The sequence below is a fragment of the Micromys minutus genome (assembly GCF_963924665.1).
Source record: "Micromys minutus genome assembly, chromosome: 1".
NCBI lineage: Eukaryota > Metazoa > Chordata > Mammalia > Rodentia > Muridae > Micromys > Micromys minutus.
This window is the reverse complement of record NC_137969.1, coordinates 217790665-217809903: the sequence shown is the minus strand read 5'-3', so window position 1 is coordinate 217809903 and position 19239 is coordinate 217790665. Positions and strand designations below refer to the sequence as shown.

General features: G+C 40.4%; 1 protein-coding gene and 1 pseudogene across 4 annotated transcripts in view; both read right to left on the bottom strand.

Moving 5' to 3' along the window:
• Positions 1 to 19239, bottom strand: part of PCNX4 (pecanex 4) — a gene marked incomplete at its 5' end in the record, with an annotated part of 36477 nt that overhangs the window by 16424 nt on the left and 814 nt on the right. For 2 of the 3 annotated variants that reach the window (XM_080914509.1, XM_080914511.1), the window contains 5 exons: positions 2155 to 2518; positions 6861 to 6980; positions 7096 to 7196; positions 7416 to 7930; positions 8180 to 8359. In XM_080914509.1, coding sequence (XP_080770635.1) covers positions 2155 to 2518; positions 6861 to 6980; positions 7096 to 7196; positions 7416 to 7930; positions 8180 to 8359 — 1280 coding nt within the window. The remainder of the gene's footprint in view (positions 1 to 2154; positions 2519 to 6860; positions 6981 to 7095; positions 7197 to 7415; positions 7931 to 8179; positions 8360 to 19239) is intronic. The other variant, XM_080914510.1, reaches the window with a different exon arrangement.
• Positions 4294 to 4943, bottom strand: LOC308437045 (geminin-like; annotated as a pseudogene). Its single transcript has one exon. The product of its transcript is annotated as a geminin-like (transcript).

Genomic DNA, 19239 nt, shown 5'->3' with positions numbered 1-19239 from the left:
TATGCACTCACTGGCACATATTAGCCAAAAAGAAGTTCAGAATACCCATGATACAACTCACAGACCACATGAAACCCAAGAAGAAAGAAGGTCACACCAACTGTGGATGCTACAGTACTAGTCAGTAGGGGGTAGAGAATAATCTCTGGGGAGTAGAGGGAGACAGAGGTCTGGGAGGGAGAAAGGAGAAGGAGGGAAAAACGTAGGGGCAAGATATGGGAAGAGATGAGGGAGAAGTACAGTGGGTAGGTAATTTGAAAGTAGGTGTATAGTGGGGGTGGGGTGGGGAACTAGAAGTAGCCACTAGAAAGTCCCAGATGCCAGGGACCCAAGAGGTTCCAGGACCCAACAGGAAACACCCAACAAAGGGGAGCTAGAACCTGTAGAAACTAAATCCAGCGGTTAGGCAAGGCCTCCAGTTCAGAGATGGGACCACTGAACCACCTCAAAAATATTAATCCAGAATTCCTCCTGTCAAAAGAAAATGCAGGGACAAAGAATGGAGCAGAAACTGAAGGAAAGGCCATCCAGAGGCTGCCCCACCTAGGGATCCATCCCATCTGCTGACACCAAACCCAGACACTATTGCTTATGCCAAGAAGTGCTTACTGACAGGAGCCCGGTATAGCTGTCCCCCAAGAGGTTCTGCCAGAGCAGGACCAATACAGAGGCGGATGTGCACAGCCAGACATTGGAACGAGCACAGGGACTCCAATGGGGAAGTTAGGGCAAGGACTGTAGGAGCTGAAAGGTTTGCAACCTCACAGGAAAAACAATATCAACCAACCAGACCCCCAACGCTCCCAGCTGACTAAACTACCAACCAAAGAGTACAAAGGGGGTGCCCATAGCTCCAGTTGAATGTGTAGCAGAGGATTGCCATATAAGGCATCACTGGGAGGCAGCCCCTTTGGTTCTATGGAGGCTTGAGTATAGGGAAACCCTAGGCCACTGAGGCAGGAGTGGGGAGAGGAGTATAGCTCCCTCATGGGGGAGGGAGGAAGAGATTCGGGGCTTTTGGAGGGTAAACTGTGATGGGAGATAACATTTGAAATGTAAATAAATAACTGAAAAAAAAAAAAGAATAGAAATGAGTACCCACAGCATAGCATGAGGTATTAAGTCAAGCTCTTCAGGACCATTTGGAAGGGTTAACATATTGATGAGAATATAGGAAAGTTGAGGCTATGCTTACCAGAAAAACCACCAGGTAGAGACTATGGAATAAATGCTAAATATGCATGAAGCCTACTAGGGAAGACTGAAATGCATGAAGCCACCTCATGTTGATCTAAACGATAAACGCAGAACAGTTTTTTTATGGTTCTGAGATTTTTATATAGTTTACATCAGTTTGCAATGTATATTTTTACAACTTAGGTCTCTCCATATAGTCCCTATGAGATTGCTCATGTTGACTGCAATCAGCTCAAGTTCATGCAAAGCATTACAGTTCACTGTATGACTATAGTTGGCTTTGGGTATTCCTTTTCTGGCTGGGAAACAACGTGGTTTTTCCATTTCTCTGCTATAGAAATAGCACTTGTCCTTGTGTGTGTGTAGGTCTCCCTATTCAGCATGGGGCACTGCTGAGTTAACTCAGTGGGGCAGACGTCACCCTCTGAAATGTCTGCCTACAAGGGATTCCCCAATTGGGCACCTACTGAGAGTCTCTCACTGGCCCCCAGCATTCACATAAACAGTACACCCGCTTTCCTCTAAGCCTCCTTCTTTCCTCTGTCCTGGGACGTTCTAGGTAGCGTGGTCCACACCAGCAGCTGCCTCCCACTTTATGGGCAGAACCTACTGTATAGAGTTGACAGAAATTCATTGTAAGTTCATGAAAATATGAGCGGAGAGGTTTTTCTCTTTCAATGGTGAGCCTGCCAACTGAATTTATTTTAATAAAATAGTTTTCCTTTTGAAATTGTCATATCACAATTTCCTTAAGTATTTTTATTTTACAATTTTATCTCCAAATAGGCAGTAGAGATATAATTAATTCTATTTCATATTTAGTCTCTGGCTATACATCTGTACTGGAATCTGTTTCATGGTTGGATCAAAAGGATCTTCTGTTTTCTTTCTTCTTCTTCTGTTATTTTTGTGCCTGAAATCTATCAGAAAGAATTTTTAGAGCAGTTTACCACTCACCTAAACTTCCAGCTGCCATAGCGGTCTGCAGCGCCGAAGTGAGTCTGGGCGCCATCTGGTGGTAGAACACTGTGTCTGCGCACACACAAGCTGCAGTGCCCACTGCTCCTGGCCAGCTCTGAACCGGACGAGGAAACCCCACCAAGAAAACAGGAAGTGTGAACAGAGGCAGTAGAGGAGAGGACAGCAGGGCTGAGAAAACGATTGTAACCAGCACGAAGGGGGCGAACACGCTGTTGAGAACACACAGGGTAGTTGTTGTTTTTCTGTGCTCTTTTTTCTCTGTCCACGATGCCAAAAGTACCGTCCCAGCGAACTGCAACTTAGTGAGGAACTGAATCAAACGGTCTCGCATGATACCAACCTGTGGATACAAAACAAATGTCTTATGAATTTCAGAAAATCACATACAAAAAAAAAATCACATAATGACTATATTCCTGCCCCAGTATTTTGAGGGAGCAGCCCCAGCATGCAATTCCTTATTATAATTTTCTGGAACCTCAAAAGCAATAATGGAGAACCTAGGTTTATTAGTTTGGTGTTTTGAGGAAGGATCATGTAACCCTGGCTGGCCTCAAACCTGCTATGCAGTTGAAGGTGACCTTGAACCCTGACACTCTTGGTCCCCACCTCCTAAGGGCACAGGAACAAAGACCAGGGCTTGCATTAGCAGGTCTGGTATCCTTGGGATCTGCCATGCCAATTCATCAACCCACCAAATGGGCTGTGTTCTCAACCCAAGTTTGGTGTCTCTAAAAAGTAAATTATGCTACACCACTTAAATGTTACAGGTAAACAATCACAACCTACTGAATTAGGTGACATATTCACTGAACCTAACTGAAGAGAAAAATTAGACTGGTAACAAAAGATTGAATTAGACTACATTGAGTTAACTAAGATTGAATTAGTATTTTTATATTAGAAGTACAGGAATGTTAGGGAGACTTAATTTCTAAAATGTAGTATAGTGGCTAAAATTTATAACAGTATTATGTGTTTAGCTAAATATTATTTTATGTTACTATTTTTTCAATTAATTTTTCTCTTTGAGAATTTCACACATATATACAATGCATTCTGATTATATTCCTACAATCTTCTTTAATCTCCTCCTGTCTCAATGCACTCCATCCTTTCTACAAACCTTCCCTCACATCCTTTTGGTTCTGTGACTACTGAGTTTATCAGAGGCATCAGTGTGGCACTGAATTTGGAACTGCCCCTGGAGTCTTCTGGGCTTAGAGTAGGTACAAAATTGAAAATAATGACTCCCCCAAACTACTCATATAAAACAGCTGAGATATGGATGCCTTCAATATTACAAAATAGTAACAATATAATAACAATAACACTTAAATATCAATATAAATACAAGATTTTAGTACTTTATATAAAACACTAAAATATAAAATATTATCTTATGTAATTATAACATATTAATATAAAATATAAACACTAAAATATTAATATTTACTAGATATAATAAAATATTAGGGATGATCAATACCAGTCCTTTACCAATAGATAACATCTCTTCCAGAGAACGTTAAGTATATGGAGTACTTTTAAATCCATTTTAGGTAGTCCTGTATATAAACCAGATACTATCACAAGGAAAGCTAACTATAAATATACATACACACACGGCTTACACATACATCTTGAGAATATAGATGGCAGACTAGTTATTAGGCAACTCAATCCCATACCATATAGAAAGATCCTGGGCTGCGTGACCAAGTAGGATTTAGGATAAAGCTGGGTTAACAATCAAAGCCCAACATATCAAACTATGGTAAGGAACACAGAAAGAAACATCTGCTAAGCTCTAGCACCCTTCATGACAAAAATACTTACTTAGTAATGAAGGGTACTTTATAAGGTCTATACAGAATGTTTAATGATAAAAGATTGACATATTGAAGGTTAAACACTTTCCTCATGAAATGTCTATTTTCTTTCTTCAACTGAACATTATTTTCAATAGGAAATTTAAGTTTACTTAATATACGCAATTCGCATTTGACACTGACAAAAATGAAAATTCTATTTACATAAAACAGATTAAAAATGCAAACTGTATTGTAATGTAGTAACAGCCGCAGGATTCAAACCTGGATTCCAGCACTTGCTTCATGTAGTTAATTTACCAGGAGCTATACCAGGGCAGTGGTGGCAGCGCGCCTCACACCGCATGTATATGGCACTCGTGGAGGAAGACACTGTCTCTTCAGCACACGTCCCAGTTTCTGATTCTTCCAGTTCTGAGTAGCCAGCAGTTTCTTCTTCAGAATCGAATTCTTGACTATGCGGTGACTCAGTTATCCAGGGCTCATTACTCAGCCTCGCCATCACCTCTGCCATGTACTGTGTGTGTTCAGCTACTTCTGCCAAGTCTTTCTTCTCCTTTTTCAGGCAGGCAGTTTCACTGTCCTTTTGTTCAATTTCTCTATGAAGTTTCTCTGTAGGAACTTCACAGAGAGCTTCCCTCCGGTGTTCTGCCTCTTCTTCCCAATACTGAGAAGATGGGTTTTCTTCAGTCATGAGATCACGTGCTTCCTGGGTGAGCTCTCCACACTGTTATTTCCATTAGCTTCTGGACCACAGCTTGAAGTCTTACAAGCTAACTGGTCATCCCAAAGCTTCCTTTTGGACAAGCCTCTTGGCAATTTATTTTCTCTGCCAACAAGAGATCCAGCTGCAGAAGGCTGGATCATCTTCAGGGTTCTCCTTAGAACATTCTCTTGGGCTCCTTCCTGTTTCTGCTTCATACTGAGATTCATTTTCAGAGTTTCAGGACTTTAATCCATCATCACAGCTGGGAGCATGGTGGCACGTAGCAGACAGCGCTAGAGAAATAGCTGAGAATTTTACATCATGACCCACAGGCAGCAGGAAGAGACTCAACCGAACATTTTTTTCCACCCGAAACAACAACATCACTGAATGATAGCACTTTATACTATGGGAGCACCGAGAGTGGGGGTGGCGAGAGACGGAGTGAGGAGCCTCCCTGGCCCCAAGAGTCACTGCTGACCAGGCAGACCACAGGGGTGATAAGATGAGGAAGGCTGGGGGAATTGCCAAGCTCCGACTGACTAGCAACCAGGTGCTTCTTTATTTATACAGAACAAAGACAGATTATGTGTTTGAGTTTTCATTACATGCCCACGGTTACAAGTTCAGTTACAATTAGGAAATACAAGCAGAACAGATTTTATTCTTATTACCCTAAAATGTATCGTACAACGTATCCTATAACCTATCTTACCCTACAACTCCAACGTAAAGAATCGAGAGCATATCTCCTCCAGACAGACAGTCATGTGACAGCCTGCTTCTATGCTGGCAATGTTTGTAGTTTTAAAATACTCCAGATAGACAGAGAGTATCTGAACCAGTCCTTTTAGGACCTAAAAATACTGTATGTTTCATCATCTACCCTATAAAGTAGGAAACGTTTATCTTAGTCAATTAGTCAATCTATCTTATTTACTGAGTTCTATTCTTCCAGGAGTGTGCCTTGTATGAAGCCCCTGTCCTTAAACTACATTTTTAGAGAGCTCTATGCCTATAATAAAAAGAGACCTTGGATCTTTAGCCTGTTCTCCTGGCCAGACAGGGCTTGCCAATTGTCTCTGTTTACCCTGCACCAACCACACTGTTTGAGTTAGTTCAGGGGCAGATATTCCAAGAAGATTCCTGGAGTGATGGCCTCATCCAGCAATGTGCTTAATTATCACCAGGGCATAGGGAAGACCTCCAAAGAATGGCCAGATGAAGTTAATTTTAGGATTTTCCTAAAAAGATTCAGACATAATTTTCTCAAGGAAAACACATGAAATGAATCATAATGTTGGAAGTCCCCAAGGATGCAACATGTGGAGACCAAACCCCAAACGTTCGAGACAGAAGGACTCCTGTGGCAGCGGCTGGCTCAGCTTTGCTGGAACTGTGTCAAGCCACTGTGCAGGCTGCATGACTCCCGCTGTTCCCGGCGGATACGGCTGTGCCACATGGTCGTAATAGAAATGTCAGGCAACGAGGGCTGATGAGAATTTGAAGGAGCTGGAGAGACCTTATCTAACACTAACAGTGCGTTTCCAAAAGGTACAGTCAAAGCCTGATGCCTGAAATGTGGATTACTGTATGACCAGAGTTCTGTGTACACATCGATCATCCTCTCTCTCTGCCCCACCCATGGGAAATAAAAAATACGTACACAAGTGTTCACAGTAATATTTCTGTCAACACCGAAAAGCATAAACCTAAATATCATCTGATGAGTGTATGAACCAAGTGGTACATGAACACACTGGAATATTATTTGACAACAAAAAGGCGTGCTGATACATGCTATGTGAATGAACCTTGAGAACATATTCAAAAGTTGAAGAAAAGAAGGTTTGAAGAACCACACATTCTATGATGCCACTCGGGTGAGTCATCCACAAGGTGCAGACCCACAGAGAGGAAGTGGGTGAGTGGGGGCTGGGGCCGGGATGGACACAGACCATAGGGAGGGTGGGATGGAGAATTAATGTTTACATTCAGAATGTCGAAGGTGTCCCAGGGTTAGATCTCAATGATAGCTGCACTACTCTGAAAATACCACTGAGCAAAAAGCCTTCAAATGGATGTTTGAGTGTATGTAAAAATAAAAGCCTCTCTCTCAACAGAGCTGTTAAGAACACACTCACCAGGAGCAGTCGGATCCCTGTGTCAAGGCTCCTGTTCCACCAGCAGTCTGTGCTGGACACCACGTGCACTGCTGCCACAACCACAGTCTCCAGTAAAGCATTTTCTGTATTCTGCCACACCTACAGGAGACAAATTATCCACTTTCAGGTAGAACTCAATGGTCTAAGCAAACTTAATAAAAACCACAGTTACACTCAGCCACGGGAAGTGCTTCGCAGTGCATGCTGGGATTACCATTCTGAAAGCCCTGCTGAATCCAATGGAGACAGACACAGAGTGGAGCCTGTGTAAGGAGCTGTCCAGGGCAAGGAAGGCCACCATCGCCAAAGGGGACACTGAAGCAAAGAAACAAATGCTCGGTGAGTTTGACCACTGCAGAAACTGCTCCCACTATAGTTTACCTGGTAAATATTGTTCATGGGCCTATTTAAGTAATTAGCTGACAAACTAATAAACAAACAAAATATAAAACATAAAGATTATGAATACTATATAAATGTGAGGAGTCTTTCCTAACTACAGTTTGTAAGAGTTAAGAAGCTGTACCTTCCTACCTAGAGTTAGCAAAATCCATCTGACAGCACCAATCTTCAGGAGCTTGTTTTGCTTGTCAAAGAACACAGACACAGTTTGTATATCCTTCGGATAGAAAGGGTTTCTGAAAATCCCAAAGATGTAGATGCTTTGAGTTTCTCTCAGTATCCACTGTATTGAAAGCAGCGCCATCAGAATATAGCTCACGATAGCCTGAGCGCTGCTTCTGGAGACCTGTGAGAAGCTGGCGAAGTGATGCAGCAGCCCAGCCTCTGAGAGAGCCACGCCCAGCACAGCAGTGCACAGCAGGCATTCCTTCCACCGGAAACAAAGTCCTGAGTTGCCTGGGAAAACCTCATGCCTGCTTCCCACCCTGTGCCTGGCCACACAATGCCTGAAGACCACACTCATGTAGCTTGGGTTGAGACTCAGTAAGAACCCGAGTCCAGTCATGAAAAGAACCACTCCAACGGTACTGGGGATGAAGTATGACACCGCCGGGGCTCCAGCTGAAACAAGGAACATGACCAATAGCCTGGAAGGGAAAGAAGACACAAGACGTACTTGAAGGAAATCTGTTCTCTAAGAGAAGTCAGAGCCATCGATGCCTCAGTGGGTAAGGGTTCCTGCTGCTGGGCTCACAAAGTGGAAGGAGAGAGCGGACTCTGGAAACTGCATGGTAGCCCACGAGCACTTCCTTCCTCCCCACGGGAAATACATACAATGGGAAGAGGTGAAAACAGAAGCTACACCAAACTCCAAAACTCACAAGGCAACAACTTACCGTAAGTGAGTTGCCATGGGCGAGCCTCCAAGTCCAAACTCTAAAACCTGCTCCACTGCCCAGAAGAGAAGGGCGTCGGGCGGGGGCAGAGTCCCCAGTGCCCACAGAAAGGGCAATAACACGAACAAGATGTGCAAAATCTGATTCATTTGCTCTAGCGCTGGAATATTTACAACAAACCTACAAGAAAAGGAAAATACTTAAATCATACAAATTAATAAGCCCACAAATAGCATATATCCCAAGAAAGCAAGCTGACATGAAAGGCCCCGCTTCCAAATGATCTGCACGTGTTGTGACCATTGCCAAAGCCTCAGTGATGACCTTATTTGTGCGAAACTTTACAGAGTTCAAATGTGCAGAGAGAGGAGCTATTACAGGCCATCTGTAACACCAACTGCAGAGGGTTAAAAACCTGGTTAAATGATTCCAGAACACATCCTCCCCCTAAGTACATCGGCTGAAGTCCTACCGATGACTCTTCAGACTTTCTAACTAAAACTGTGAGGAACTCTGGAGAGCCACGCTGGAGCAACGTGCATTAGTGACCCTCCCTCTCCCCCTCTCCTCAGCTGTCTTTCTCTTGGGGCTCAGGATCAGCGAGCAGCTTAGGCTATGACTGGGAACTTCACTAGCTTTAATAATACTCTTATTTGTACATAAGCAATACTGTGGGTTGAAGACATATTTGTACAATAATATCTCCTCAGAGCAGGGGTGGCCTCCCTTTTTTTCAGAGAAAACTGATACTCCGTAAAATACTTAGGGTTAAACTAACAAAAATGACTTAAATTATTTAATAAAAATTTAAAACACAGGAAAATATTCTTAACCTACTGTTAATTTTTTTCGGAATAATATCAGGCACCGTGTCAAGGGGCTAACAGGAACTAATGGCGTACTAGAGACTTTCAAGAGAAAAAGCCAAGACTCATACATTGTGCTTGAATACCTGAGCTGTTCAGAATTAGAGACAACGTCAATACTCCAGCTTAAAGAGTTTCCATAGTCTGAATGCAAGCACATATCAACTATGGCTGTAACAGTAATCTAGACATACTTGCTCATGGGCGTGCTTGGCCCACACTGGTCAACACACTGTATGTCTTTCAAAGTGTAATAGCTTGGAACTGACAGTGAGCACAAGGTTAACACGTGATGCTAAATCAGAGGACACATTTTCCAGCATTGATATCTGAAATAATATACACTCTATTCTGAGAAAAAGTGTCCAGATAACCAAAAAAAAAAAAAAAAAAAAAAAAAAAAAAAAAAAAAAAAAAAATCAAGAAATGCATAGCAACCCATAGGTGGGGAAGGGCAACAGGTTAGTCTGTTCACAAGGCAACCTTCCCCACCATGCACAGAAGAGCAGATTTGCATGAGGGCAGCCATGTGCAGGAGAAGGTTTACACAAGAAAGCTGCTCCTGGAAACCTTTTTCTTCTTAGTAAGCAATGTCCTAACAACAGTATTTATCAGACATTATAAACAAACACAAGGCTATTATGTAAGTAAATGTAGACATCTAACTAACCCAATACTGATTATTTTGTTCTATATATAATTTGACCTTTAAAAGATTACTTTCTATGAAAAAAAATATTTAATGTATCGGATAATGTAACAGAAATTTCCTAGGATTAAAAAAAAATCAGGTATTAAAAGAACTGGGCTTGAAATGAACAAATATAAAACATACTTCAAATTCTACACGTCTGAAGATCCACAAGCCATAAAAAACAACCCCATACAGTGGAGAAGAGGCTGTAAATGTAAATAATTTCCTCAGATCCTTCCCAAGTCTCTGAGCTAATAAGCACTGTAGATTTGACCTTCTTTTCATAATATAAAATTCACAGGAAGCCATTTACTATTAACACGAAACAGCTGTACTGTGGGCTATATCTCCTCAGGCCCCTTTGCTGTCTTTAGAGAAAATGGAAGAAACAGTTTGGTCTGTCCAGGGCGGGAGCGCAGGCACAGGTTCTACAGCGGTTTGCTGTAATATCTGTAATACTGCAGCATCCGTCAATCCGTCAAGGGTGTAGCTGTGTATGCCACCTCCTACTAAAGAAGGCCTCTGAGCAGAGTCACCTGTATGATGTTTCTCTAAAAATGAAAGGTTAACTGTTCTGCATTAAAGCTGTTGTTTTATTCTTTAAAAATAGATGTAAGGCTTTCTTTGCCTCATGTTTTTAGTTATAGTTAAAAAAAACCCTTTTAATTATAAAACATTAAAATATTAAAATAGTACATTAAATCCAACAAGAATTTAGCAAGAAATTTAGCAAGAAACCCAAGTCACGGTCAAATTGATTAAAGCAAGCTTTATTAGTACACAGACTGTTGTTCCCTTAGGCAGGGTTCATGAGATTAGCACTGGATATGGGGAAGGTAAGGACTTTTTTTTAAGCTCAGGAGTAGGAAGGGGTTTTCAATTGGGGATTTAGCAAGCAAATAGGGGGATCACAGAGGCAGAGCATAATGCAACAAGTTGGTCCTAAGAACCTTCTAAAAAATAAGGCACAGTTGCAAGGTGGTTATAACAAAGTAGTCAAAACAACTTTCTGCAACAAAGGAATCATTGCCATTTCCTGGGACGGCAGGACAGAACCATTTCTAGTTAAGGTTGCAGGCGGGGCGCAGCCCAATCCCTGAGACACGGATAGGAATTCATAGGAATTGGAGCCTATTTATGGCTTCTAGTTTGTCTTTACTGTAAGATGGCTTTCAAGCGCAGACTGATTTATCAGACAGAGGCAGGAATATTTCTGAGTTTGAGGCCAATCTGGTCTACATAGTTAAGTTCCAAGATAGCCAGGACTATTTGAGAGATTCTGTCTCAAACAAAAAAACAAAGAAACCAAAAACCCCTAACACAAAAACTTAAATACAATAACAAAAAATCATATTCTGAAAATTCTGAGTCCTATAAATTTGAATTTTTAACAAGGTTGTATACATTCATTCAATTTTATAGCTAACTTTTAAAAAACCAAGCATTTAGTAACTTGCTGGTAAATGATAGTGCTGTTAGGAAACCAAGTAAACTTCCCATTTATCCTCCTCTTAAATATCTTATTAGGTAAAAACTGGCATAGGGTTCACGCTGTCCTCTATCTGTATGTGTAGTAAAATTAGAAGAAGTTGAATGTTAAGGACGTCTGTGGTCAATGTCGGTATACCAACTGTCTTTGTATTCTCAAATGTCACCTTAATTTATTCCCTTATCACACAATGCAACAGACTGGGTGACTTAAAATAAAAGACAGTTATATTCTCAGAGTTGAGAGAGTTGATGCTGGCAGTCCAGGACCACAGAGAGAAGGAGAATGGGAGCTCTTTCTCATGCTGCAGATGAAGCAGGTCTGCTGTGTCTCTCCTCAGGGCCTCAGAGCATCATCACACCAGGCCGATGTGCTGGACCTGATCGCCTTCAAGGGCCTTCCTCCTAATTACATTACACTCAGGGCTTTGAGACCCACACCTGAGTCCACCTATTTCATCCTTACTCAAAGACAATGCAGGTCCTTCTTAAGAAGGTTTGTTGTAGATGTGAGGAAGTTAACAGTGTTAATCCCATCTGCTGAGAACAAGACCAGAACCACAGTTTAAAGCCAAATTTGAGGCAAGCTTTAATTAAACACTGGCCAGGTTGATGGACTCTAGCCAGGTCTATCTCTGGGTTCCCGGAAAACGGTCAGGAGTCACATCTTGTAGAGGCTTTAAAAGGCAACCATAAGGCCACCATATTATCATCTGGTCCAAACAGGGGCAAGCATCTTGACCTATTTCTTGCCTGTTTAGTGTTGTCTCCCATAAACAACAGCTTCCAGCATTTCAGGAAGTCTCTGTCCTTGGGCAAGGGGCTTACAGGTTAGAGGCATTTTTGTTTCATGGATCTCTTACACAGAGTAATTAAAACCTAAAACATACCTTTGGCTCTCACAACAGCCAAAAGGGTCCAAACTGAACTCGGCCATGAGAGAGGTGGGGTGGGAGAAGGAGGAGGAAGAGAGGAGTCCAAGAGCCAAGGGGGTACCTAGCCAAAATGGCTGAGTCAAAACCATTGAGTTATAAAGGGAAGAGAAGCTGGGGTAAGAGAAGGAAGTGCAGGGTTTGAAGAGGGTTAGGGTAGGGGGCAGGGTATGACCCTGTAGGTGATACTGAGGTGCAGGTGATACTGAGAGTCTGCTGACCAGTGTCTGTTTTGATATGTTAAATAGGCATGCTATTTGTATAGAGTTTAAGACCTATCACTTCTTAAGTACAAAAATACATTTTTGTCCCAATGGTTCCCAAAGTCTTAAGTTTCCCCAGCATTAATTCTAAAACCCCATCTAGGGGTCACCCAGTGATCACCTAAATGTGCCTAATCTTCTCTATCTGCTCACTACAGTGGCTACAAGTGAAGCTCAAGGTACAATCCATCCTGGGGCAAAGTCCCACTTCACCTGTAAACCTGAAGATGTAAATGCTTTCCAGAATGAATGGTGGTACCGGCTACTGAGGTGATGCGCTCTTGATAGCAAATGTGAAAGGGGAAAGGGAAAAAGGAATGTGGTTGGTCCCAGGGAAGTTCAAAACACAGTAGGACAAACTGCATTCATTTTTTGGTTTGGGAGTAATCTTTTGGTTCTGTATTGGGTTTCTCAGACCCTGAGTGACTATAAGAAGCACAGCACTAGGCTGAGAAGAATGGTCCCACCTTCATAGCCCCAGACATAGGCCAGTTGGCCTGAAGCCCATTTCAGAATCACTCTGGGCCTCGTTCTCCTCTTTATTCCACAGTTAAACAATACTGTCAATCTGTTCTCTGAAACCCAAGGTCAGCAGCTTTCCCTCACTTTAGCATCACCTTTCCACCCGCTTATTTCAAACTGTCTCCTTCCAGGATGCCACTCTGAATAGACTTACCAGGTGGCACAGTCTTGGCTGTGTGTTCTCTCACCAGAATTTGTTATAATACAGATTGGGAATCTTCCAAATTTCATGTTCTGGTTCTTTTTTCCTGATTAACACTTTTCACCTGGTCCCTTTTACATTTTAATGTAATCAGCAAAGATATTATTTCTTCACATATTTTTTCAAAACTTTCTTTCTCAGATATTCTATTTTACCACTTATAAGTTCTACCTTCCATTAGACATGAGCAGTTTGCCACATTCTTTGTCAATCTGTAAGAAAGGTTTGCTTTTCTTCTGGTTTCCAGCTAAGATCTCATCAGAATTAATGTTAGCACCTCAATTTCTAGTCTGCACAGCCCAGATCTTTGAGTGTCTACCAATTGCTCAGTTATGTTACCTCCATTTTCTGTTTAGATATTTGTTATAAAAACCCTCCACTACCTTTGTCAGCTTGGGCTACCATAACAAAATATATACTGGGCAACCTAAACAACAGGACTTTGTTTTCTCATAGTTTTAGAGTGAGTAGTCCAAAACCCAGGTGCCAGGAGATGGTCTGATAAGGCTCCCTTCTTGGCTTAGAAGGTTACTGCTGTCTCTCATGGATGGAGATCAGGCCCTCCCATGCCTCTTTTAAAGGCACCAGTCCAAAGCTCACTTTCATGACCACATCATCTTTCAAAGGCTCCATGGTGATGTAACAGTTAGGGCTTTAATGAATGAATTCTGCCACACACAAACATGAGCTCCATCACTTGTCTGTATATTTCTACCTGGTAGAGAAAGCTAATTTACACAAAGAGAAACAGAAACCAGATTTAGAAAAGACAAACAAGAAGTTTTGCAAAATGCTTGCTTTAAAAGATTTTCCATTTTCCTTCCATAACTAATTTTAAAAACCATCATTCTGTCTATACTTTTAGAATTATAAAATCATAAATCTTCTATTCTTTAAATTTGGTTTTTATATAAATTTAAAAAGTAGAACTTTTTATCAGGGTAATTCTTAATTAGGTATAATTTAAAATATATACATTTTTATTATTATATATATTATACATATATGTATATTTCTACCTGGTAGAGAAGGCTAATTTATATATTAATTAATTAATAATATATTATATATATTATATTTTATTATTATTATTAAAGAAATAGAGGAAAGCACAGGTAGAAGCCCTTAAAGAGGAAACAAATGAATCCCTTAGGAAAAGCAGGAAAATACAAACAGGAGAAAAAAAATGAATAAATCAGTCCAAGATCAAAAAATGGAAATAGAAGTAATAAAGAAAACACAAATGGAGGCAACCCTGGAGATGGAAAAACTAGGAAAAAGAACATGGATTACAGACACAAGTATTACTAACAAGGGATGGAAGTGAGAATCTCAGGAATAGAAGATACCATAGAAGAAATAGATACAAAGGTCAAAGAAAATGCCAAATGTAAAAAGTTCCTAACTCAAAACACCCAGGAAATTTGGGACACTATGAAAAGACCAAATCTAGGAACAATAGAAATAAAAGAGGGTAAAGATTTCTAATTCAATTCAGAAAACATCTTTAACAATATCATAGAAGAAAACTTCCCTAACATAAAGAAAGACACGACTATAAACATACAAGCCTACAGAACACTAAATAAATTGGACTAGAAAAGAAAATCCTCCTGCCACATAATAATCAAAACAGTAAATATAAAGTGTAGTGGTAAGTTTTAAACAATGCCGAATGGTTCCAGGCACCACACCATACTACCTCCTGCTTCTCTATGGCCCCAGCAGTGGCCACCCTCTGCTGTGAACTCTGCTCACATTCCCAACATCTGCCCCCTGTGGTTATTGTTACAATTCCCAGTAACCTGACAAAATCAAAACTCTAGAAGTTTGTAATTTATTAATCAAATTTAAATCAGTAAATTCTCACTTCATAAAACGTCCACACAATAAACTCAGAGACATTTGATATTGATATACACTGCCCACCTAGATAAGACAAATTGTCCTGTAATTATCCATCTCTTATAAAATATTCATAGCTACCCGTGGCTGTTTAAAGTCACATGGGGTTGGTTTATCCTTCTCCTCTTCCACCTTGGTTTCTACTCACTCTTCTCCTATCTCTCCCACCTTTCAAACTATTCCACAAAATAGAAATAGAAGGAACACTGCCTAATTCATCCTATGAGGCTACATCCACCCTGATACCTAAACCACACAAAGTCTCAACAAAGGAAGAGAACTTCGGACCAATTTTGTTTATAAACATCAACATAAAAATACTTAATAAAATTCTCATAAATCAAATCCAAGAACACATCAAAAACATCATTCACCATGATCAAGTAGACTTCATCCTAGGGATGCAGGGATGGTTTAATATACGAAAATCTACCAACATACTCCACTATATAAAGAAACTGAAAGAAACTGAAAAAGCCTTTGACAAAATTCAACACCCCTTCATGTTAAAAGTCTTGAAGAGATCAGGGATTCAAAGGCATACACCTAAACACAATAAAAGCAATATACAGCAAGATAATAGCTAACATAAAACTAAATGGAGAGAAACTTTAAGTAATCCACTAAAATGGGAGACAAGACAAGGTTGCCCACTGTCTCCCTATCTATTCAGGACATGAAGTTCTAGCTAGAGCAATAACACAATATACAAGGAGACCAAAGGAAGAAGTCAAGGTATCATTATTTGAGGATGATAATAGTATATACAAGCAATCCCCAAAATTCTACCAGAGAACTCCTACAGCTGACAAACAACTTTAGTAAAGTGGCTGGATATAAAATTAACTCAAAGAAATCAGCAGCCTCCTTTATATAAATGATAAACAGGCAGAGAAAGAAAACAGGCAAACAATACACTTCCTAATAACCACAAATAATATAAAATATCTTAGTATTACTCTAACCAAGCAAGTGAAATATCTGTATGACAATAACTTCAAGTCTCTGAAGATAGAAACTGAAGATGTCAGAAGAGGGAAAGATCTTCCATGCTCATGAATCAGCAGGACTAACATAGCAAAAGCAATCTACAGAATCAATATAATCCTCATCAATATTCCAACTCAATTTTCTTTTACTGACCTTGAAAGAACAAGTCTCAACTTCATATGGAAAAACAAACAAGCAAACAAAAAAAAAAATCCAGGATAGCCAAAACAATCCTCAACAATAAACGAACTACTGGAGAAATCACCATCCCTGACTTCAAGCTACACTGCAGAACAATAGTGGTATATGCTGCATAATATTTGTACAGAAACAGACAATTAGATCAATGGAATAGAATTAAAGACCTAGAAATAAGCCCACACACCTATGGATACTTGATTTTAGACATAGAAGTCAAAACCATACAATGGAAAAAAGAAAGCATCTTCAACAAATGGTGCTGGTTTAAGTAGATGTCTGAATGTAGAAGAATGCAAATAAATCCATATATTTCCCCGCCCAAATCAAGTCCAAGTGGACCATGGACCTCAACATAAAACCAGATACACTAAATCTAACAGAAAAGAAATTGGGAAATAGCTTTGAACACATTGGTACAGGGGACAATTTCCTAAACAGAATAACAATGGCTCGGGCCCTAAGATTAACAATTGATAAACAGAAACTGAAAAGTTTCTGTAAGGCACAGGACATTGTCAACAGGACGAAACAGCAGCCTACATAGTGGGAAAAGATCTTCACTAACTCTATACCCGACAGAGGACTAATATCTAAAATATATAAAGTTGAACTTACATTAAAAAATGTAACTCAATCAAAAAATGTGGTACATATGTAATAAAAAAATTCTCAACAAAAGAATCTCAAATGGCAGAGAAGCACTCAAGAAATGTTCAACATTTTTAGTCATCAGGGAAATCCAAATCAAAATTACCCTGAGATTCCCCCTTACCAGTCAGAATGGCTAAGATCAAAAACTCAAGGACAACACATGCTGGTGAGGATGTAGAGGAAGAGGAACACTCCTCCATTCCTGGTGGTATTGCAAACTTGTAGAACTACTATGGAAATAAATCTGGCAGTTTCTCAGAAAACTGAAATAGTTCTATCCGAGGACCCAGCTATACCACTCCTGGGCATATACCCAAAAGACGCCCAACATCTAGAGGACATGCGTTCTCTTTCACAGCAGCGTTATTTGTAATATCCAGAAACTGGAAAAAACCCAGATGTTCTTCAACAGAGGAATAGATACAGAAAGTGTGGTACATTTATACAATGGAATACTATTCAGCTATTAAAAACAAGGACATCATGAATTTTGCAGGCAAATGGATGGAACTAGAAAATATGATACTAATTGAGATGACCCAAAAGAATAGGTATGGTATGTACTCTAACTGGTAAGTGAATATTAGACATTTTAATTCCCAAAGAACTTAAACAAAAATAAAGGCCCAAGTAAGGATGCTTGAATCATACTTAGAAGGCAAAATAAAATAATCATAGGAGCAGAGGGAGGGTGGCAACTGGGTGGGAGAGAGGAGGGGTACAGGAAGGCAGGGTCAGTGTGGGGAAAGACAGGAGAGAGGCCTAGAGGTCCAGGAGAGTAAATGGAAATCTGCAGCTACAAGTGGGGTGTGTAGGGTTGGGGGTGTGTATGGGATATTGGGGTGGAAGGAAAAATCTCCAGGACGTTCCAGAGACCTGGAATAGGGTAGGCTCCCAGAAGTCAATGCGGGTGACCTTAGCTGAGATGTTAGAGTAGGGATGTGGAACCTGAAGAGGCCACCTCCTGTAGCCAGGCAGGGCCCCCAGTGGAAGAATAGGGACACCAACACACAAATAAAACTTTTGACCCAAAAATCTATCCTGTCTAAGAAATGCAGGGATGGAGCAGAGACCGAAGGAAAGGCTAAATAAAAACCAGCCGAACTTAAAACCCATTCCTTGGGCAGGCACCAATCCCTGACATTATTAATGATATTGCTATTCCTGTTGACAGGAGCCAAGCCTAACTGTTCTCTGAGAAACACTCTTCCATTGTTGGTAGAATTGTAGGCTGGTCCAACCTCTCTGGAAATCAGTCTGGCAGCTCCTCAGAAAATTGTATATAGTACTACCTGAAGACCCAGATATTCCACTTCCGGATATATACCCCACAGATGCTCCAACATATAACAAGGACACATGCTCCACCATGTTCATAGCAGCCTTATTTATAATAGCCAGAAGCTGGAAATAACCCAGATGTCCTTCAACAGAGGAATGAATACAGAAAGTGTGGTACATTTACACAATGGAGTACTACTCAGCTATTAGAAACAATGACTTTACAAAATTTCTAGGCAAATGGATGGATCTAGAGAATATCATCCTGAGTGAGGTAACCCAGTCACAAAAGAACACACATGATAGGCAGTCACTGATAATTGGATACTAGCCCCAGAAAGCTCTGAATACCCAAGAAACAACTCACAGACTTTATGAAGAAAAGGCCAAAATGTGGAAGCCTCGGTCTTTCTTAGAAAAAAAACAAAAAAAAAAAATCATGTATTCATCATATATTATTATGTAACAAATTTTGTGAGATGTAAAAATATTTTATAAAATATATTAATTAATAAAAAATAAAAAATTACTGTCCTCTGAGAGGCCCTACTCAGCAGCAGACTGAAACAGAGTCAGGTACCCACAACCAAACACTGGATGGAGGTGGGGGACACTTATGAAAGACTTGGAGGAAGAATTGAGGCTTTGAATGAGAAAGGAATCCCAGAGAAAACCAACAGAGTCAAGTAACCTGAAACCCTGGGAACTCTCAGAGACTGAGCCACCAAACAAAGAGTGTACAGGGGCCGGAAGAAGGCCCCTGCAGACATGTGGCAAACATGTGGCTCAGTTTCCACTTTGCCTTGTCTGGCCTCAATAGAAGAGGATGCGTCTAATCCAACAGGGTTGGGGGTACCTGGGGGAAGGAACCCTTTCAGAGAAGGGAGATATGGATTCTGTGAGGAAGGGTGATCTGCATTTGGGATGCAAATTAATTAATTAATAATCTTGATTTAATTTTGCTATGTGTTGATTCTTCAATAATAACTGCTATTTCATTTAACACGAATATTTTATAGAGATCATTACTAAAAGATTAACCATCAAAATAACCTATCTATCTCA